The 23,189-nt window shown below is 37.4% G+C and overlaps 1 protein-coding gene across 4 annotated transcripts in view; it reads right to left on the reverse strand.

Annotated features, from left to right (window-relative positions):
* The window catches only part of SPATA6 (spermatogenesis associated 6), a 99,406-nt gene extending 79,746 nt beyond the window's left edge, over window positions 1-19,660 (reverse strand). For all 4 annotated transcript variants that reach the window (XM_019710877.2, XM_019710875.2, XM_019710876.2 and 1 more), the window contains exons 1-3: window positions 19,422-19,660; window positions 11,105-11,242; window positions 9,888-9,936 (exon numbers count right to left, since the gene is read on the reverse strand). In XM_019710877.2, the coding sequence (XP_019566436.1) occupies window positions 9,888-9,936; window positions 11,105-11,242; window positions 19,422-19,472 (238 nt within the window). In that variant the 5' untranslated portion in view covers window positions 19,473-19,660. The remainder of the gene's footprint in view (window positions 1-9,887; window positions 9,937-11,104; window positions 11,243-19,421) is intronic.
* Window positions 19,661-23,189: the final 3,529 nt, after the last annotated feature.

Raw genomic sequence — 23,189 nt, forward strand, 5'->3', positions numbered from 1 at the left:
CTAATCGAAGTATTATAACACTGCGAATAGGTATCTCTCAATAGGATAGTTCCAACACTCATAAAAATAATAAGATAGTTATTACAATATTTTATATTTTATTTAACTCCCTGGATATCAAATATTTTCAGTTTTTCTAGTATATATTGCCATATGCACTAGAGATAAAGCGAATAAAACAGGAAAAGTCTTTGCTCTTATAAAACTGTCATTCTAATTCCACTCCTGGGTATCTATCCAAAGAAATCGAAAACAGTAATTCAAAAAAATATATGCACCCTATGTTTATTGCAGCACTATTCACAATAGCCAAGATATGGAAACAACTGAAATGCCCATCGATAGACAACTGGATAAAGAAACTGTGGTATTTTTATACAATGGAGTATTACTTGGCCATAAAGAATGAAACATTACCATTTGCAATGACACGGATGGACCCAGAGAATGTTATGCTAAGTGAAATAAGTCAGACTGAGAAAGACAAATGCCATATGATCTCACTTATATGTGAAATCTAAAGAACAGAATAAATGAACAAATAAAACAGAAATAGACTCAGAGATATAGGGGAAAAAAAACACACCTGAGGGTTGCTAGATGGGAGGGGGGTGGTGATAGGGGAGAAGGTAAAGGGATTAGAAAGTACAAATTAGTAGCCACAATATAGCCATGGGGATATGAACTACAGTTTGAGGAATATAATCAATAATGTTGTAAAGATTTTGTAGGGGGTCAGATGGGCACCTGTCTTATTAGGGAGACCACTTCATGGACTGTGTAGATGTCTGACCACTGTGCTATATCCCTGACGCTGAAGCTGAATAATACTGAGTGTCGACATTAAATAACCATATATATATTCACAGGATATAGAGTACAGCACAGGGAAGAGTCAATGGAATTGTAACAGCTACATACGATGTCAGAGGGGTAGTAGACTGGGGAGGAGGGGTTATCACTTTGTGAGGGGTGTAAATATCTAAGTATTACATTGTTTTGTACACCTGAAACTAATAAAATAAAATAAAAAAAGAAATGCAAAAAAAAAAAAAAAAAAAACACCTGTCATTCTAATGAGAGAGAAAACAAAAAATAAATAACATATCAGCTCTAGGAAGAAAAACAGGAGGAACATTTATCACTATTTGCCCTGAGCAGTACCTTCTTACACCGGTTGTCTTGGTGGAAATATTGAAAGCGTACTCTTTTACCCTGAAAATATCCTGGTGTAGAAGATATAACAACTCTAAAGATAATGGGATACAGATTGAAATATTGACCAAAAGGTGATGCTATTTAAGATAATACTGGTGAGAAAAGCCTTCTTATTATGACAAATTTGAATCGTGACTGGAAAGGAGGGAGCAAGCATATGTTTATCTGTATGAACAGGTTTTCAGGCAGAATACTCTGTGTGTGCGTGTGTGTGTGTGTGTGTGTGTGAAAGAGAGAGAGAGAGAGAGAGAGAGAGAGATAGAGAGAGAGAGAGAGAGAGATTTTGAGTTTGCCTGTGTATGTGTATGTGGGTGGAAAAGAATCTGTGACCCTTCAGTGAGAAAGAATGAAAATCCAGTTTGTCAACGTAATTAGTAAAAATTTTCATTCTCTGTCTTGCCTAAAAATGGTTCGCAGGGAGTTCCCTTACAGGTATAAAACGGAACCAGTAAATTCTCCAATAATAACAATAGTAACAGCACATCACCAATTATAATAAACAAGGGACATTAAATGTTTACTGTGTGTCAAGGACTGTTCTAAGCACTTAAGCTGAGGTTACTCAAGGATCTGACCATTTCTCAGACTGTCTGGCTAAGGGGGTCCTAGAACCTCCTTGAGCATGTGGACCATGCTTGGTTTGCTTTTAGATAACATATTCTTAATTAATGAATTTTAGATTTTAGACAGACAGACAAGCATGCATTGGTTTTGTATGTTACGCAATGGAAAATTATATATATGACTCACAATTCCTAGCAGTAGAATAGGTAGGTGGAAATTCTGGAAAGGTCCACATTGATCCAGTGTTTCCTTCCTTGGAACACTTTCTGTTTGTTTCCGTTGACATAAAGCCTGCTTTACTTCTTTGGGTTCAATTTTATATTCTATTTAAAAGGGTTGTTTCTACTGTTTCTGCCATCACTCTATGCTTGAAGGCGCAGGACTCTGGAGGCTCACTGCAGGGACACCTATGAGGCAGCTCCACAGCAGCCAATCCCCCTCCGTCCCCCTTCTATTCGAGACCCACGTGGTTCTTACAAAGCTGACGCACCACCCGAAACAAAGGTAGAACGCATGCCAGCTAAGCCAACAGCATACTACACCCCCCATCCTATTGTGATTAGAATAATCCTCAAGACCTGATGAAAATTATGGAACACAGGCCTCTTATTCTTAAGAACATGGGAGGAAGATGTGAGGCCTGAAACTGCTGTAACTTTGCTACCATGAATTTCATACCATAAATGAGGTCCAGATGTAGCAATTATAAATGTATAAGCAATAAAAACAGAACCTCAAAATAAATATGTCAGTCTGGGTCCAATTAAGAATGAGAAACCACACAGGGAAAGTGTAATGTAAAGAACTATTAACTACCATGGGGGTTAACGTAATGAGGGATCACCTCGGAAGCTGGACAGAGAACTTAAAGGACAGAGGAACAGCTGACAGAAGAAGCGCCACTAGCCCTAGGCCTCAGACAGAGCATCCGAGCAAGAGCTCTCCCCCGGCTACCCTCCCCAGTGCTAAGACCCAGAACTTGTTAGCGAGAGGACAGCCTCGATGCACTGAAAGAGAAAAGTTGCTCGACTGCCATGCCAGTAGGACTGACTGGAAATTCAGGATTCATCCCTCTAGGGAGGTGAATCACCAGAGGCACTTCACTACAAAACCACCCAAACGGGGATTTTTAAGGGAAGCTGCTATTGGCCGCCATGTCCTATAATATCTGGGCACCGGAGAGGCTGCAAGGCTACAGAAGTCTGCTCCTGGAAAAAACCTGGTACAACGCAGGAGCTTGCCAAGCAAGCACACTACATCTGGAAGCAAAACTCTTTCCCTCTACAATGTTACTCCAGGGCCCTCCGCTACACAAAGCTTCAGTGCCAGCTGGACAGAAAAAAAATATTTAAAGGGCCCAGACCAATTTCCATAGATCAGGCAAGAACATTGAATTGGAACTGAGGGGCAATAAATCAACAACCAGCACATTATGTGAAGCAAAAAAACTGATATAAAGGAAAGAATAGAAAATTCAATAATTATAGTTGAATGTTCAAATGCTCTTCTCTCAGTAATTGATAAAACAAACAGACCTCCTCTAGCCCTCGAGAAATACAGTCAGCAATAATACAGAAGACTTGAACATTATCGATCAACTTGACCTAAGTGATAGAAATAGATTGATACAGAATAAATTCAACCAACAATAGCAAAATACTCATTCTTTTTAAGTGTACTTGGAATATTCTCATGGATAGATCTTCGGATAGACCATAAACAAGTCTCAGTAAATATAAAAGGATTGAAATCCTACAAATTATGTTCTCTCACCACAGCAGAATTAAATTAGAAATCAACATTAGAAAGAAATATGAGAAATCCCAAAGTACTGTGAAATAAAAGAATATATTTCAAAAGAACCCAAAGATCAAAGAAGTAACCATGCACAAAGAATTAGACAATATTTTTAATGAAAACAAAATATAACATCAAAATGTAAGAAATACAGCAAAAACTGTATGGAAGAGAAATTTATAGCTTTAAATATTTATATTAGAAAAGCAGAAATATCTAAAATCAATCATCTAAGCTTCCATCTCAAGTTGCTAGAAAAGAAAGAACACATCACACACCAAGTAAGTAGAAGAAAGGAATAATAAAGATCAAAGTGAAAAAAGCCAATGAAATAGAAAAGAGGAAAATAATAGGAAAAAAATCATTGAAGTAAAAAATTGGTTATTCAAAAATATCAACAAATTTGATAAACTTTCAGGCCAACCATCCAAGAAAAAAAGAGAAAACACAAATTACCAAAGTCAGGAATGAAAGAAGGGACATCACTACTAAATCTACAAAAATCAAAAGGATCATAAGGGGAAAGTAAGAATAACTTTAAGCAAATAAAGTAGACATCTCAGATGAAATGGACACATTTCTAGAAAGAGACAAATACCAGAGTTAACTCAAGAAGAAGAAAAAAAATTTTATATATATATATATATATCTCAAGAGTTAGATATAGTAAGTTTAAAACCTTCATCCACACATTCCCCCCATCCCGCCAAAGAAAAACCACAGGTCCAGATGGCTTCACTGATGAATTCTAACAAATATTTAAAGATGAAATAATATCAACCCTATACAAATTCTTCCAGGAAATAGAGAAAGAAGGAACATTTCTCAATTCATTCTGTGAGGCCAGTATTACTCTGATAACAGAGCAAGACAAAAAAACTACTAACTACAAATCAATGTTCCTCATAGACACAAAAATCATTAACAAAATGTTAGCAAAATGAATCCAGGAAAATATAAGAAGGATTATATACCATGCCCAACTAGGATTTATGCCAGGAGTGAAAGGTTGGTTGAATACTGAATACTGAATACTGGAAAAACCATAATGTAATAAATCATATTAATAAAGAAGAAAAATGCATGATCATCTTAATACAGAAAAAGCGTATGACAAAGTCTAATACCCATGCATGATAAAAACTCTCACCCAGTGAGGAACAGATCGTTTCATCTTCTATTAATAGAAGATCTCCTGATAAAGAGCATTTACAATAAAAACTACAGCTAACGTCATATTTAATATAAAGAATGTTTTCTCCCTAAAATCAGAAACAAGTCAAGAATGTTTGCTTTCACCACTTCTTTTCAACATTGGAGGTTCGAGCCAGGGCAATAAGGTAAGAAAAAAATTAAAGGCATGCAGATTAGAAAGGAAAAAGCAAAACTGCCTTTATTCTCAGACTATATAACTTTGTATATAAAAATTAATCTATAAAATATCAACAATAACAAAAATCCCTACTTGAACTAAAAACAAATTTAGCAGGTTTAAAGTTCAAGATAAATATGTAAAATCAATTTTATTTCTATAGAATAGCAAATAAGAATTCAAAAATGAAATTTAAAAAACAATTCTATTAATGATAGTATCAAATAATAAAACACAAATAAATGTAACAAAATAAATGTATAACCTGTATACTGAAAACTCCAAAACACTGCTCGGAGAAATTAACTATCAGCCAAAAAAACAAACAAACAAACAAACAAAAAAGGGACAAACACACCATATTCATAGATCAGAGATTTGACAATTTATGAAGAGTTTATGAAGGCTGTTCTCCAAAAACTTATCTCTAGATTTAACATTATTTCTACCAACACTATTCCTTTTCAATATTCTTCATATCAAACTTCCAGCCAGCTTTTATGTAGAAATTGACAAGCTGACTCTAAAATTTATATAGAATGCAAAGAACCTACAAACAGCCAAAAACAAAGCTGAAGAAGTTAACCCAATTTCAAAACTTACTATAAAGCTACAGTAATCAAGACAGTGGTATTGACATAAGGATAGCCACACAGATGAATGAACAGACTTGAGAGTCCTGAAGTAACCCTCATATTTATCGTCCATTGGTTTTAAATAAAGGTGCAAAGGCAATTCAATAGAGGAAAGGATACTTTCTTTAGTAAATGATGCTGGGGAAACTGTATAACCAAAGAGACAGAGGGAGAGACAGGGAGAGGAGGAGATAAGGAGGAGAGAGGGGGTAGGGGGAAGGGGGTGGGGAGAGAGAGGGAGAGAGAGAAGAAGACAGGAGAGTGAGAAGGGAGAACTGGACCGTTACCACTCACCATACACAAAAATTAACTCAAAATTGATCATAGGTGTAAATGTAAGGAATAAAACTATAACATTTCTAGAAGAAAAGTAGGAGAAAATTTTTGTGACCTTGGGTTAAACAAAGATTTCATAGATATGACACCAAAAACATGATCCATAAAAGAAAAAAGATACGCTGGCCTTCATAACTTTTGTTCTTCAGCAGACACCATTAAGAGAATGAAAAGACGAGCCACAGACTGAGAAAAATATTTACAAATCATACGAGTGATCTGATAAAGGACTTACATCTGGAATATTCTTTTTAAAAAAGAATAAAACCTTACAACTCAATAAGACAAACCACCCAATTAAAAAATGGGCACAAGATTTGAATAAGCATTTTATAAGAAAAGATATATAAATACTTAATGAACACTTGCAAAGATGCTCAACATCATTAGTCATTATTGAAGTATGAGATAGCACTAAACACCCACCAAAATGGCTATATTCTAAAAGACTTGGGGATGATGTGGAAAAATCTGAACTGTCATTTATTGCTGGTGGGAGTGAAAATGGTACAGTAACTTTGGAAAACAGGTCGAGAGTTTCTCAAAAAGTGAAACATATACTTAGCATACAACCCAGCATATAGCCACATCATAGAAAATTGTTTATAATAGCCAAAAACTAGAAACATTTCTAATGTCCATCCAAATGTCCATAAAATAGAAACAGTGTTAAATCTAAAGATAAAATTTGGGCAAACTGCCTTCAAAAATCTCTGATCTATGAACATGGTATGTCATTGCAGTTTTTAAAAATTTCTTTAAATTCTTTAATTTCTCTCAGAAATGTTTTGGAGTTTTTGGAAGGGAAAAAAAGTTCCATAAAATGGATTAATATTATTCATCAATAAAAAGGAATGAACTACTAATGCATAGAACAACATGGATAAACTTTAAATACATTATTCTACGTGAAAGAGGCCAAACACAAAAAAACACATATTATATTAATCCAGTTATATGAAATTTCTAGAAAAGACAAATATATAGAGACCGAAAAAAAATAAGTGGTTGCTGGGGACTGAAGTGGGCAAAGGGAATGACTGCAAATACACATCAGGAAATCTGGAGTGATGGAAATATTCTAAACCGGATTGCGATGATTGTTCAAAACTGTTTAAACTTTCTAGAAATAATTCAATTACAATTACCATGGATGAATTTTGTGAGATGTAAACTATACCTCACTAAAGCAGTTAAAATAAGGAAAGGAGAGAATTATGCTTTCCTGTAAGGACTGTATTTCAGGGTAACCCACTTTCTCACAAGGAAAATTTCTTTTATAAAAGAATTCCAGCTAACAAATACAGAAAGAATGACAATATTAGGGGGGGAATCACATTTTGTAACCCCCAAGGGAAAGATGGATGTCAACGGATGCCAAAGCTATTAAACAAAAGGCTGATGAGGAGCTTCATAAAAGAGGAATCAGGCTGACACTACCTAGAGCCAAACAATCAGTCTTAACATCACTAAGTTTAATGAAACTTAAGACAATCAGACATTCTGTGACACTTGCTTTGATGCAATAATAAGTACACAGCACCAACTATGAACGATTCTTTCCAAAAAATAAAATAAGCCCGAATCTAATCAAACCTCTGGATCTATTTTCAATTTGTATACAAGTGATTAAAAAGCTAACCAGCACTTAAAGGAAAGCAATTCGTCAAATGTACCCTGTAGGACATTCTAAAGGACCTGGTTTTTCTAATTCACAGCATTTAAAACTAAAAAGTGAGGGACACTATCACAGAAAAAAGCTTAAGCGCTAAACAGCCATACAGGATGTATGACCCACACCTTGACTTGATCCTGATTTCAGCAAACCAACTACAAAAACACATTTTGGTGACAACTGGGGAAATCTACATGACGACTACATATTTGATGTTATTAAGGAATTAAGGACTTATTATTAATTGTGTTAGGCATGATACCAGCACACACACACACACACACCATGTTTCCCCAAAAATAAGACCTAGCCGGACAATCAGCTCTAATGTGTCTTTTGGAGCAAAAATTAACATAAGACCCGATCTTATTTTACTATAAGACCGGGCCTTATATAATACAATATAAGATCGGATCTTATATAACACCGGGTCTTATATTAATTTTTACTTCAAAAGACGCATTAAAGCTGATTGCTAGGTCTTATTTTCAGGGAAATATGGTGTGTGTGTGTGTGTGTGTGTGTGTGTGTGTGTAACTATCACTCTGGCATGACCTCTAATTGACAAAGACCATATATGACCATATATGTGTATATACACTCTGGCATGACTAGTATTTGCAGTGAAATGATGAATGTACAGAATTTACTTTTAAATATTCCAACAATTTTTTTTAAGTGGCAGAGTGAACAAGTAATGAGATTGGCAATATGTCAAATATTGTTGAAGCTGGGTAATAGACATATGGGACTTCAATATTCCTGCCTCTCCATTGTCAGTGTTTTTAAATTTTCATATTAATAAGGTTAAGGGACAATGCAATATTTCAAAACTGAGGGGGGAAGAAAAGTAAAGAAAAAGTAGCTCAAATCTCCCAAGAGAAGTCAGGGATAAAGACTGATGTGGAAGTCATCAGAAGATAGGTAGTACATGAAGTCAAGTCTTTGGACAGCATATAAGGAAAGAGTAGACACTAAGTAAAAAGACATCAGAGAAGTGAAGCCAGTAGAATACCAATATTCAAAGACAGGGCAGAGAAAGATGAATTTCAGAAAGATACCAAAAAGCGAAATGTCAGCAAGGGGAGAAGAGACCTAAGAGAAAAAACTGAATCAGACAAATCAAGGCAAGATCGTTTCTAAATAATGATAACCACTAAGTACTCTTTTTATAGCCCCAAAATTTCAAATCAAATAGAAAAAAAAAATTCTTGTGTTTTTTAACAGAAGAATTTCAGAATAATAAAATAATTATCTTCATACTTTCTAAGATACACAATTTCCCAGATACTAAGACGGTCAGGAAATATTAAAAGTCATATACCCACTGGCACCAAATTGCCACCTAGCTAGTCTGCAACAGTGAAAGACAGAATACCAAGTGACAGAATAGCTATAAAAACAATAAGACATTGACACAGGCTATAAAGAGTTCTCTGGAGAAGAGTTGCGAGACCATAAATTCCCTGAATATAAGACAATGAGCCAGCCCTATTCCTCCCTATGTGCCCAGACTCTACCACGGTGCCAGGTTTCATGTTCCTTCACCGCTCGTGTCCCAATGCGGTGAGGAGGGAATAAGGAGTGGAGGAGACAGGTGACATCAATGGTGCCCAACACCGTTGACCTTCTGATCCGGTTACCTATTAGACCAATCCGGTGATCTTTTTCTAACTACAAGGATAAATAACAAAGCTTTTACTGTCATGCCCAGAGCTCGAATAATTTATTCCCAAGTGTTTACCTGTGCACTGTTGCTCTCAAACATAGTTGTACCTTTTTATAGTTGATTCCTAGTACTTTGAAGAACTTACTGTTATCCACAGCCTTGCAAATGTCTTTCAAATAATTTATTAACATTAAATGTAATACAAAATGCAAAAGCACATATATTTTAAGCTACCATTATGTCAATCTTCTATTATTTACACTCATAATTTGCAATGCAGTGAAGGTAAAGACATAGTTTTGCCTGCAGGGCAGTCCCACCTACTATGAATCTCTATCCTTACATCATAAACACCCTATTATCTAAATCAATAAAAAGTTCGAATACGTTTTTTTGTTTTCCACAGACTAAACACAGAAAAATAAAAACTCCCCAGCCTCTCTGTAGCACATGTATTTTTTTTTTTTATTTCCAGATATATTCTGAAATTCTAAAAAGTACCAAAAATGTTCAAGACTTGAAAAGTTCTTATTAGACCCTTTTAAACTTTTATCTAACCCAGGATTAAAAAGCACAATTATAAAATGTCTTAGAATCAGAAACTAAAAGTTAAAAACTTACATTCAAGCTGGGCAACCACATCTCCAGGGTCTACTGCTTCAGGGAACACCTATAGCGAGTGGGAGAAGGGAGAACAGGAAGTGAAAAGAACTTAAATATGAAACAGTCCCTGTGTTTTCCCTCTTATTCCCAAAATATTCCTTTCCCAACCAAATAAACTTTTGACGTTACTGAGAACTGTCACTTCCTCTCAACTTCCCAAGGTCACTACGGAAGACTTTACAAACAAACAAACATTACAGCTGGCTCGGTCTCCCTCCTCCACTTCATCTGCTGGCGTTCTTCCCTGTTTTGTTACCATGGTCATACTGGCCTTCTTGATGTTCCTCCCATTATTCAAGCTCATTCCCAACAACACGCCTTTACAATTGTTATTCCTCTACCTAGTTTTTCCCTTAGACTTTTGAATGACTGATAATTCAGGCTCAGCTTAAATGTTTATCGCCTTCTCTAAGCACTCATTAAAACAGACAATCACCCTAATCGTCAGTCCCTTTCTGTCCCCTTACCCTCCCTTTATTCTCTTCAAGACACTTTATCACGATCTAAAATTATATTATTCATGTGTTTACTTGATTATTGTCTGTTTCTTCTATTACAATGAAAGCTCCAAGAGGGGAAGATGTTGGTCTACTCAGTTCCTAGAAAAGTGCACGGAACAGAGCAGGTAGTGGGTAATTATTTGTGGAGAAAAGGAAGAAGGGATGGAGAGAAGGAAAGAGGGAAGGAAGGAGGGTGGGAGGCAGGCAGGGAGGCAGGAAGGAAAGTAGAGAAGGAAAGGAAATTTTAAAAGTGAGAAATATGTTTGGTAATAATTAACCAAAAGCAGCAGTTTTAGGGGAGAAAAAAGAAAAGAGAGTTACAGAAAAAAGTACAAGACAGCCATAAGTAAAATACGACCTATTCTTACCTGTTAACATCTCCTCCCTCTTTTTTATGAAAATGATTATTTAGAATTCAAGATGGTTTATTTTCATAAAGCTCACTATGACAATTTTAGACATAAAATGACCCATCATGAAAAAGAGGCAACTGATTCAATGTACAATATAATACATATTTATTTTCAAGCTTCCAGATTTATGTTACAAATCTCCTTTTGAAAATTAAATCAAACTACATAGACAGCAATACTAATTCGTGTTGTGAGATTTTATTCAAAATTTGGAGCCACTTTCACTTTTGCTTGTTAATTTTGATGAGAGATTTGAACTCACCCTTTCAAACACCATTCTGGCATTGAAGACCAGTGGGAAAATGGCTGGGACACATTGTGTCTTTTTGTATTGGCCAAACACACAGATGCTAAGATAGATGTCCTCCTTGTCTTTCAGCACCACTCCGGGACATGTTACCTGAAAGATATTAGATGGAATGATGTAACTGCTTAATGAATTCCCTGATCTAGCCTGCTAACATGACTTACAAAACATTACATAAAGCACTAGTCAGCTACGCTAATAAAAATGTGCACACATACAAAGGTCGAGAGAGGTTCTGGCATTTATAGAGTTAAATGAAATGTCTTCACAACTTCCATCCCTCTGAGAGAGCTATGATTTTCCATTTGGTTATTTGTACCACATTTGAAGCTGCACGAGTGTACTGGCTCTTGGGACAGACACCAATAGTTTGAAACAGTCATCCTTAGGCATCCACTCTATGCTGAAAGCTTCTACAAACTTATTCAGTATCATTTAATCACAAAGGATTAAGACTCAGCACTATATTAGAGGACAAAAAATAAATAAATAAACCAATTAAAAAAGCACAAATTTGACATGTATTACCCTAAATAGCAGGCCCTACACTCCCTCAGCATCAAAAGCAATATGACAAAGTTTCAAAGCAAGGGAATTCTAAGTTTCTAACCCAGTGAAATAGTCTTAAAATAAGAAATTGCACTTAACTATCCTCATGGTTGACAGGAAATACAGGCATAAAATGTGGGGTTTCTAAAAAATCCGTGGCACGCTCTCTCCAGCCGCTGCAGTATCTCATTGTCAGTGATAGGCATGCCCTCAGCAGGGACTGGAAGGCTAAGATTTGAATCCAACCTACCCACTTAGCACTATTATACACCAACCTCCAATCACAGAATCAAAGTATATCTTTCATTGTTCTCTGAACACACACATTGCTTTGTTGCCTCACGTTCTTCCATTATCTGGATTACTATTTCTTTCTACTCCATTCCGTCTTCTCCTCATTTATTCCCATCGCCTGCCAAGGCTTACACCAAGTGCCATCTCCTACACAAAACTTCTCGATTCACCAGCTGTCATTACTCAATTCAATCTAATTTTGACATTTGTGATGAATTTACTACATCTAAGTAAATATGTTTTAGAGTCTCGTAACATTGTATAGTTCTCTTAAGGTCCTAATTATTGTCTCCTTGCATTTGAATTAAGTGGGTACATTTCATCTCTTTTATTTGACTATAAATTCCCTGAGGACAGAAATTTTGTTTTCCTCGTCAGTGTATCCAAAAACACTGACTTTCTGTATTAAGAAGAAGCTCAGAGATTATCTAGTATAGCTTTGGATTTTTTTTTTATATATGAAAACAACAGACCCCAAGAAAGGATTGGTGATTTACTTACTTAAAATCAGACAGTAAATGAATCAACACAATACATTCAAAATGCTTAGAACAGTGCCTGATAGAGCATTTATTCAATACTATCACTGACTCTATCTACATCTTATTAAATTTTCCATTTTTGTCCTAATACATTCCATACTGATTATTAAAATCAAGGTTCTCCAGCAAATCTCATTCTGTATATCAGCTTCATTTACTACTCTGCCTCATTAAAACCAAACTGTCTTAGAGTCCCTCAAATTTGTGCTCTCCAATATGATACCTGCTAGCCACTTACGCCTATAGATATGGCTAGTCCAACCTGAGATGGGTTGTTGTTCTTGTAAAATGTAAGATTTTGAAGATTTTGAAGAATTATTTGAAAAGATTTTGAAGACTTGTTACAAAAAATATATAAAATGTAAAAAACCTGCCATTTGCCAACAACTTGGATGGACCTTGAAAGCATTATGCTACGTGAAATAAGTCAATTAGAGAAAGACAAATACTATATGATGTCACTTATATGTGGAATATAAAAAAGACAGACTCAGAGAAACAGAGGAGAGTGGTGGTTATCAGGGGTTCAGGGGTTGTGAGGGAACAAGATATTGGTCAAAGAGTACAAACTTCCAGTTATAAGATTAACAAGTTTGGGGATCTAATATACAGCGGGTGTGTACAGCTAATAATACTATATTATATACTTGAATGTTGCTAAGAGTATAGATCTTAAATGTTCTCACTACAAAAAAGAAATGGCAACTATGTGATGAGCGGAGGTTGTAGCTAATATTATGGTGGTAACCATTTTGCAACTTTTTAAGTGTATGAAATCAACACATTGTATTCCTCAAGCTTACACAGTTCTGTGTCAATTAATATCTCAATAAAACTGGAGGAAAAAAACAATAGCATTGATAAAGAACTAATGTCTCACAAAACAACAAAGGTGAATTATCATAAAAACGTTAGAGTTAGTTCATACTGGAGAGAGAGAGAGAGAGAGAGGAATGGATATTTCAGAAGTTCAAAATCTATTGTGCCCGAAGTCAAGTTAGTGGCTACCTCCGGGATGGGAAGGGGGCAGGTGGAGCGGCTGGGAGGAAGGGCCCACAAGGGGGCACTGTGGGTTGCTAATAATATTCGAATTATTGATCTGGGTAGTGATTACACACTTAGGATTCGTGCACTTTATGAATGTATGCTACAGTTCCATAAAAAGTTAATTTAAAAAGATAATAGCATTCTTTGTTTACCAGCGACAACAACAAAAATTAGAAAATGAAAAAAGGCATTACTAAAAAAAGTAAAACTAAAGTGAAAAAATAAGCTTCAACTAGACTTCGAAATTTACATAACATATATCCAATAGAGGTTAGCATCCAAAACACTATTTTACAATTTACCTATATATATGTAACTAAAACATAAACCAATACTCTTAACTGAAAAAAAAGAAATAATTTATAATAAAATATACTCGTATATTCAACATGTAAATGCTCAAGCAGGACTAAGCTAGAAGATAAATTTGCACCTATACACAGAATATACATGAAATAAACAGTTTCAAAAGCAGAATGACAGGTGTCACATATTGGCAACTCAAATACAAGCAGTGCTGCCACTGGTGCCATGATTTTCCCAAAAAAAAGTATATTCTTACCAGAGTCCCACACAAAACAAAGTACACTATTTCCTCAGTTTACATGGTAATTGTAATTGTATTCCGGTAAAATTCATGGTATTTTAAAACCTTTCAAAAAGGGAGACTTTGTGCGTATGAATAAAACAGAGTTAGGTTCTTAATATCTAATAATTATAAATAGATTTCCATCTACATATTCTATGTAACATTCATGTCAAGCAGAATACCAGACAACTAACACCAACAGGACCCCACCACCAACAACAACCACTATGGCAAACAAGGTTAGCACAACAAATTTCTAAAATGCTCCTTAGAACACAGTACCTGCTTTTGAAAACAACTTGACCTATTGACAACAGGAAATATGTACAAATATATTAATTGTGACATTGTAATATTAAAAAAGGAGGAAAACACTGGCATTTAAAAGTTCATTAACGGGAATAAAAATTAAATCTCTGTCATATAAACATACCGCATTACATAGCAATTAAGAAAATGAACTAGATCTGCAAGAAACACTGACAATTCTCAAAAACAGTCAAGTGGAAAAAAACTGGTTTGCAGAAGGATACATACAGTATGACGCCATTTGTGTAAATTGTTAAATAAAACCATAGTATAGGTTTTATACTAAGGTAATACATAGACATACACAAATATGTAGAGAAGTACAAAAGCCTGAATGAAAAGTATACACTCCAACTTCAGGATATTGATTACCTTAAATCCAGGGAGGGAGGGAAAATTAACCGGGTTCAGGAAAGGTGCAAAGGGGCCTTATCTAGATCTGTAATATTTCATTTCTTAAAAACATAAATCTGCAGCAAACACACAAAATACAGCATTTGTTAAATTGGAGTGGGGGAAAACCACAGTATTCAGGCTTTTTTTCTTTTTCTGTAAGTTTGAAGTATTTTATAAAGTTTTGTTTTTCACTTTTTTTTTTAAGTCAATATTCCAGGGAAATGTACCACCAATTGTAGCGTAACAGAGAAACCACTCCACAGGAACGTGGATAAGGTTCACAAATGTTCATTTTTGATTGAAAAGGACCCAAATCTGCTTGCCCCAACCCTATAAATAATTTGAGTGAGGTAATTAGATGAAGTGAGTGTAGAGAAGAAATACTGGGAATTATATATAAACTAACCCCAAACTAACACTACTCAGGTAAAGCAAATGGGCCGGTTTCATGAATTTTACTCTTGTATTCCCAGTTTCTTCCTCTATTTTCCCAAATAATCTCATGAAAATTGAACTAGTGAATAATGACAAGGAGACAGATAGAAGAAAAAGCAACAATACTTTTTCATATCACAGATAAAATTTTTCAAATATTAAAAGTATAAGTGATGGGAAATACAGATACAGAGAACAAACTGATGATTGCCAGAGTGGAGGAGGGCTGAGTGAAAAAGGTGAAAGGAGTAAGAAGTACAATTGGCAGTTACCAAATAGTCACGGGATGTAAGGTACAGCATAGGGAATTTAGTCAATAATAATAATATTGTAACAACTATGTATGGTGCCAGGTGGGTACTAGACTTATTGGGGGATCAGTTCGTAAATTATATAAATGTCTAACCACTATGCTGTACACCTGAAACTAATATAAAATAATACTGAAGGTCAATTGTAATTGAAAAAATAAAAATTGAAAAAATGGTTAAAAAATAAAATGTTAAGTGATAGGAAATACAATTCTTTTGCTGCTCTTTAAAAACAAGTTACGTGATATGTTATTATTTCATTCTCCAAAGATTCACTAAGAAAAGTCACACTTTCTTCCTAGCAATATCTTTTTCTTTCAGGTCATATGTCTCTCTCTGTTGAGGAACACAAACTGTTGTTATATACCAAAACCTTTCATGTTTTACTGTGTTTGCTCTCGTATTACCACAGTATTAGACATATTAGGTTACCACTAATAGACGATTGCAGCAAAAATAAACATGGAGGGCGAAGACAGGAGAGATGAGAGGTGAATGGAGTGCCATACTTTCAATAGGAAAATCAAAGTAAAACATCTAATTTCCAGTTTATAGGAATTGGGAACAAATTAAATGTTACCACACAGAGAAAAAATTAAAACCATAACACAACAGGGGATATTCTATATCTGAGCATAATCTCTTCAAAAGGTAATGTGCACAAAAAGATTTTTACAAGAAGGAATGTTCATACCGTGTTTCCCCGAAAATAAGCCCCAGTTAAGCCCAGATGGACGCATTTAGTACATCATGATGATGTTCCAGAAGAAGATGGCATGATTGTATTTGAATAAATGTAGATTGTTATACATGAAAAAATAAGACATCCCCTGAAAATACGCTCTAAAGAGTCTTTTGGAGCAAAAATTAATATAAGACCAAGTCTTATTTTTTGGGAAATACGATATAAGATCCGGTCTTATTTTCAGGGAAACACAGTAGTAGCTTTATCCATGGCAACCACAACCTGATAACAACCCAAATAATCAACAGTAAAGAAAATAAACATGTTATGGTATGCACATACAATAGAATTCTACTACTCCACAATCTATTAGGTTGGTGCAAAAGTAACTACGGTTTTAGCAATTATTTTTAACCTTTTAAACCACAATTACTTTTGCACCAACCTAACAGAAAAATAAGTTACTGATAAAAACACCAACATGGATGGTGTGTTTCAAAAATATGCTGAGCAAAAGAAGCCAACACAAAATAAGACGTACTACACGGCTCCATTTAATATGACGTTCAAGTACTAGCAAACTAATCTACAGTTATAGAAATCAGAATAGCAGTTCTCTCTACATGGAGCTTGAAAGTGGTATAAGGTAATTTCCTGGGGTCATGGAAGTGTTCTAAAGTTTGATCGAAATAATGGTGACATGAGTGTATAAATATATCTAAATTCAATTTAAAAAAAGGAAACATCATGGGAATGAAAACATAGAACTGCTCTACATAAAATGGACTAAAAAGAGCTAACAAGAAAATGCAACATGTAAACTTTCAAACTGGTTTGAAAAAGTTAACTACACAATTCATTTTTGGGGACAACTGAGGAAACTTGAATAAGAACTAGATACTAAGAAATGATCACTAATTTCTTAGGTGTGATAATGGTTTTGTGGTTATGTACAACCACCCTTATTTTTAGAAGATGTATACTGAAGTATTTAGGAGGGAAATATGACATCAACAACTTACTTTCAAATTTTCAGCAAAAAACATTTATTTTATACATATGTATATACATTTAACAGGGCTTGTGCTGGCCAGAAAGCTTAGTATCCTGTTGCAGACGTGCCTCATAATAGTTGTGCAACCTTAGAAAAATAATCAGTTACGCTAAGCCTGCATGATTTTCTCACCTATGAAAAGGAGTAAATTCCACGGTAGCTAAGATGTCTTAGAAATGTGAAATTCTGTAACTCAGATGTTTGAAAAAAATAGGAAACGTTTACACTCGCATGATTTCTTAAGCTTCCATGAACCAAACTCCACTTTACAGTCATTCACTTTCTGCAGTACAACTAATACTGAGGAGGAAGCGTAATGAGATAAATATTGTTCCTCAAACTCCTTCAGGCAGTCATCAGTTACAGTACAGCAAAGTACTTCCTCTTGGAAGGTCTGTGTGGCCAAGGAAGGGACACAGCCGCAAGCCCGTCAGGCAGCTGCACTCACCAGGCTGCAGTACCCCATTGGTTAGACAGGGAGGAAGCAGCAGCCAGTAACAAAGTCTGCTGAGTTTTACTAACTGCCCTGAGCTAGCGGTTTAGAAAGCTTCGTGTATTCTTTCTCTGAACGAATCTGACTGTACAAAAAAGTTGCCAAACTTTGGCAAGCTGTGGAAGGAAAATATCTGAAGCTAGGGCTATGGAGTTTCCAACAGAGAAAAAAAATCTCTGCTGGCTTAAACGGAAAGCACCAGAAACTTGCATGTCTTCCACCCCTGCCTCCTACTCTGCCCTACCCAGCCTTTCCTTCTTTAAGACCTAACAGCAGACCTAAAGCAGTCTTGTGACTTCCCTGGAGGTTTGTTTCCTGGACAGTGCTGCAGCAGCCTCATTCTACTGGGAGGAGGCACCGCCAGGAAAGAGGGGGACCCTGGAAGGGTGGGGCAGGTGGGGAGGGAAGCCTTGCCTGCAGGCTGTGCAGGAAGGAAGTGGGGGGAGGCACTTGGTGCAGCACCCAGGCGAGTGGTGTTGGACATTTAAGTACCCTCACAGCCCCCCTCCCCCAGTTTTGCTGGGAGATGGAAGGCTGAGTTGAGAGAAGGTGGGAGGAAAGAAAAAGGACTGAAGGAGGAAGTTTGGTTCCCAACAGCCTGCTGATCTAAAATGGGGGCATGGAAAGACTCTTCCAAGCTGGAGCTCTCATCGGAAGAGGAAAATGAGGGGGTTCTCTAAAGAATGAAGGGGAAAGAAGTTTTCTCAAGTCCAAGCCCCCTCACTTGAGGAAGACTTCGGGTTCTCTGCCTGGGCTGCATTTGCACAGCAGGTTGGGGGAAAGGACCCTTTTCAGCAAGTCTGCAGAGTGACTAGGTGGCTTTGCAAGCCCTGCAGAGCGACTTCAGCGAATGAGTAGTTTCCCTTTAAAAGTTGGTGCCTTTCTTACAGTGACAGGAAGAATGAGGTTTTTCTCTCAATGTCGGGAGGATTTCGGGACTGGAGGGGCCTGAAATGATTTCTGAGGGGTTGGCCCTGGGAGAGGCTGGGGTTGATGGCAACGTGCTTTGTGCAATGACAACACACTTCAGTAGTTGGGTGTGGGGATTGTACATTGAAGACTGAAAGTAAAGGACGCGAATCAGAAGCTTGGAAATTTGAAAAAGTCTGGCCTGCAGTGATTTGGGAAGAAATGCCCCCCTCACCCAAGACTGAAGAGAAGCGGGACCAGTGATTCTCACTAAGAAGAGGGGCAAAAAAAGAGGAATTTAAAGAGAAGCCCCTCCTCCCCCCCAAAAAAACAATTCATTGGAAAGTTGTGGGCGGAAAGAGGGTCTCTGAAGCGGTTCGGATATGATTCCAAGAAACTCCAACTGGAAGCTGGGATGAAGCGAAGAGAGCTGCGGTGGGGGGTCAGACCTCTGCGTGGCTGGAGTGGGAGGGCGCTCAGGAGTTTGGGGAAGACCGAGGTGACAAGGGGTTCGCCTCCCTAAGGATGATTTAGAGGGTGAAGGAAGTTTGGAGGTGACTCAGGGTTCTCGGAGGTGAACAGAAAAGGCGATGCGAGTCAATTCCAGGGGCTCACTGACACCCAGGGCGGCGGGGGCTGGGGGAGCGACCAGTACTCACGGAGCGGATCTCCAGCGCCAGGGCGCATTGCAGCGCCTTCACCTTCGGCATCCGCGCGGGATGGGGCGGCGGGGAAGGACCCCGGCCTCGGGCCCGAGAGAGGCGAGGAGACGCAGGGCGGGGCGGGGACGGGGAGGAGACGAGGTGGCGGCAGCGGTGGCAGCTGTGGCCCCCAGGCCGGGGCCCGCGGTCCAGCCTGGGTCCCGCCCGAGCAGCAGCTGTGCGCGGGGCGGGGACTCGTTGTCATGGCAGCCAGGAGGGGCGGGGCCGGAACAGGCGGAGCGGGGACAGGCCGAAGCCACCGCGCGAGGACGAACGGCTGGGGGCGGGGCTCGGGGAATGCCCGGCGGGGCGGGGCCGCAATAGGAGGCGGGGCTTCCAAAGGGGCGGGGGGGGCGGTTCTTCTGTGACATCAAACTGGGCCCAAAGCTGGACAAAGGACAGAATAGCTGGTTGTATAATGGGAAAGTGCACAGATCAGGGAGTTGGACCTAAAAACAGGAATTCTCAAGTTGCCTTCCTGAGAAGAGAAGGATCATCTTAAATCGGATCATCATTTTCCTCTTCTTAGTCTCCTATTGTGATTTCCTCTTTGTTAGTGCGTCCCTGTCCTCTTTTTTTGAAGTTTCCTATGGTCATGCAGGGTCTCAGCTCCTGCTCCCCACACAAGAACACAGGATATGGTGAGGCCAAAAAGGAATGCCAACGGAGCCATAGATAGGGGAGTCACACCACTATAGTCTCGCTGGCGGCTGGGTTGGAGACACAGGAAGCAGGAGGACATGGTCCGCAACCTGCCGTCAGCTTCTCTGCCAACCAACCCACTAACCAACCAACCAAACACCCAACGTAGCCACGGCAGTTATATTAGTGGCTAATGGCTAACCAGTAATAGCTGCTGACCATCCAGCCACAGCGGATGGCCATCTGATTCCAGCTGATGGCCATCTAATAACTGAGCCAACACCTTTCCACGTGAGGCCAAGAGCCTGGGAACTGCTCTCTGGGACTCTGTCCCCACACCTATCTAATTCACCTGTATATGCATATCGGTGTAAATTGTTTAAATTGAGCTGTCGATGAAGGGCCAACAATAAATCCAGTTGGGAAGGGCCTGGGCCATATACCATCAAAGATTAAAAGAATCTAATAGATTGTCCGATCCAATCGCTTTAAAAATCATTTTTAGTGCAAAATATACATACAGACATTAGAACATAAAACATATTCATCTTAAGTATTAACAATAAAGCATATACCTGTGCAACTAACACGCAGCTTAAAAAATAGAACATGACTAGACCTCAGAAATGCCCCAAACATTGCTTTGTCTTTCTTTTCCTGGAAGTAACCACTACCCTGACTTTTGTTACAATAATTCCCTTGCTTTCTAAATACTTCTGCTGTTCATATATGTACTTCTAAACAAGATATTGTTTAATTCTTTCCTGTTATGTTACATAAATGGAATTAATACTAGATGTATTCTTCTGTGACTGGTTTCTCTCACTATTATGTTGTGGAATTCACCCAGTGTTGATGCTGTGTAGCTGGAAGTTTTTTCCATTGACAGATAGCACTCTACTACGTATATGAATATATATTGATCTATTTATGTTTTCTACTATTGATGGTCACTTGCACTGTTTCCATTTTTGGCTATAAAGAATGTTATGATGAACATTCTAGTACATGTTTACTAGTGTACACATTCTAGAGTGGGAGTGGATTGATTTTTAATGGGTTTTGCACATGTGGGACTTTAATAGGTAATGCTACACTATTTTCCAAAGTAGTTTTACCTACTTGTATTTCTGTAGGGGGTATATAAGAGTTCTTATTTTTCACATCCTCACCAACATTTGGTATTGTTGGTATTTTTAATTTTTGTATATTTGGGTTTCTATAATTCAGGTATCTCACTGTGGGTTTATTTTGCATCTCTGATTACTACTGAGGTTGTGCACCTTTTCATGTTTTGATTAGTCTTTCCATTTTCTCTTTGCGAACTGCCTAGTAGTTCTATTGCTCATTTTTCTACTGGATTCATTCTCTCTCTCTCTCTCTCTCTCTCTCTCTCTCTCTCTCTCTCTCTCCTGTTTTACATGAGTTCTATATATCTTCTAGATATGAATTTTTTGTCTATTATATATGTTGCATATATCTTCCCCAATTTGTGGTTGCTTGGTCTTTTAATTTCCCATGTAGTGTGTGGTGAACAGAAAAGAAATTAAGTCATGGAGTATGAGTATTCTTAGTTTAACCAAATAATTCCAAGTTGTTGTCCACAGTGTCACACTAGTCTACCAATGCTTGAGGGTTACTATGCCCACATTCTTCTCAACCTTGGTATTGTCAAGCTTTCTTGTTTTCCCCAGTGTAACAAATATAAAGTACCATCTCACTATTGAATTTCTGAGATTACAGATGAGTCTGAACATATCTTTATGTGTTTATAAGAGTTTTCTGCTTTCTTTACTATATAAAAATTGTCTGCTCATATCCTTTGCCCGTTTTTCTATTGGGGTTTGTGTATTTCTTAGAGGAGTTTGTGGGTACTCTAGTTATTAATCTCCTGTCAATTATAGATATTGCAAATACCTTCTTCTTTTTTACCTATTTATAAACATTGTCCAGGGTATACTTCACCTATAGAAATACCTTACTTTGGTATAAATCAACCAATCATTTTTGCCTGATATTTTGGTTTTTGTGTTGTATTTCTTACATTTTAAGAATCTTTCCCATTCCTAGGTGACAGAAATATTTTGTTCCATCACCTTCATAGTTTTACCTTTCACATTTTGATATTTAACCCACCAAGACTCAATCTTTGTACGTGAGGTTAAATAGAAACCCAGGATCCATTTTGTTTATTTATTTTTCCTCTAGAGAGTGAGCTTGATTTACCAGCAATATCTCTAAACTTTCCATTCTTCCCCTGACTGATTTGTGGCACCATTTGTATAATACAAAGTTCTGATAATTAAGTTCATGAACTTGTAACGATGTTGCTAACCTTTTTTGATATCAGAGGGACTGTTCATTCTGAATTTGTACCAACTGGACAAAGAGTTAACCAAGTTTACTATTTGGAAGTGCTGAAAAGCCAGCGTGAAAAAGTTAGACTACCTGAACTTTTCACCAATAATTCATGACTCTTGCATCATGACAATGCACCAGCTCACATGGCACTGTCTGTGAGGGAGTTTTTAGCCAGTAAACAAATAACTGTATCGGAACACCCTCCCTACTCATCTGATCTGGCCCCCAATGACTTCTTTCTTCACCCAAAGATAAAGAAAGACATTTTGATGACATTCAGGACATCAAGGGTAATATGATGATAGCTCTGATGGCCATTCCAGATAAAGAGTTCCAAAATTGCTTTGAAGGGTGGACTAGGCACTGGCGTCAGTGCATAGCTTCCCAAGGGGTGTACTTCGAAGGTAACTGTACTGCTATTCCTCAATGACATATGGAGCCCTTTTTCCTAGGATGAGTTCGCTAACATAATTGTCAGACTTCATATATTAACTACCTAAAGCTTTATATTCAAACTTTCTATTCTGTTTCAGTGTTCTTTTTGTCTATTCTTGCAACAATATCACACTGCTTCATTACTATGACTTCTTAACATCCTGTTCAGCAAAACTCTCTTTTTTTTATGAGATTGATTTAGCTATTTGTGATCCTTCATTGCTTCATTTTATTTTAGAGTAAGTTTATCAATTTCTTCAAACAGTCCAACTGGAAATTTTATTGTGA

Source organism: Rhinolophus sinicus, linkage group LG06 (assembly GCF_036562045.2).
Source record: "Rhinolophus sinicus isolate RSC01 linkage group LG06, ASM3656204v1, whole genome shotgun sequence".
Taxonomy (NCBI): Eukaryota; Metazoa; Chordata; class Mammalia; order Chiroptera; family Rhinolophidae; genus Rhinolophus; species Rhinolophus sinicus.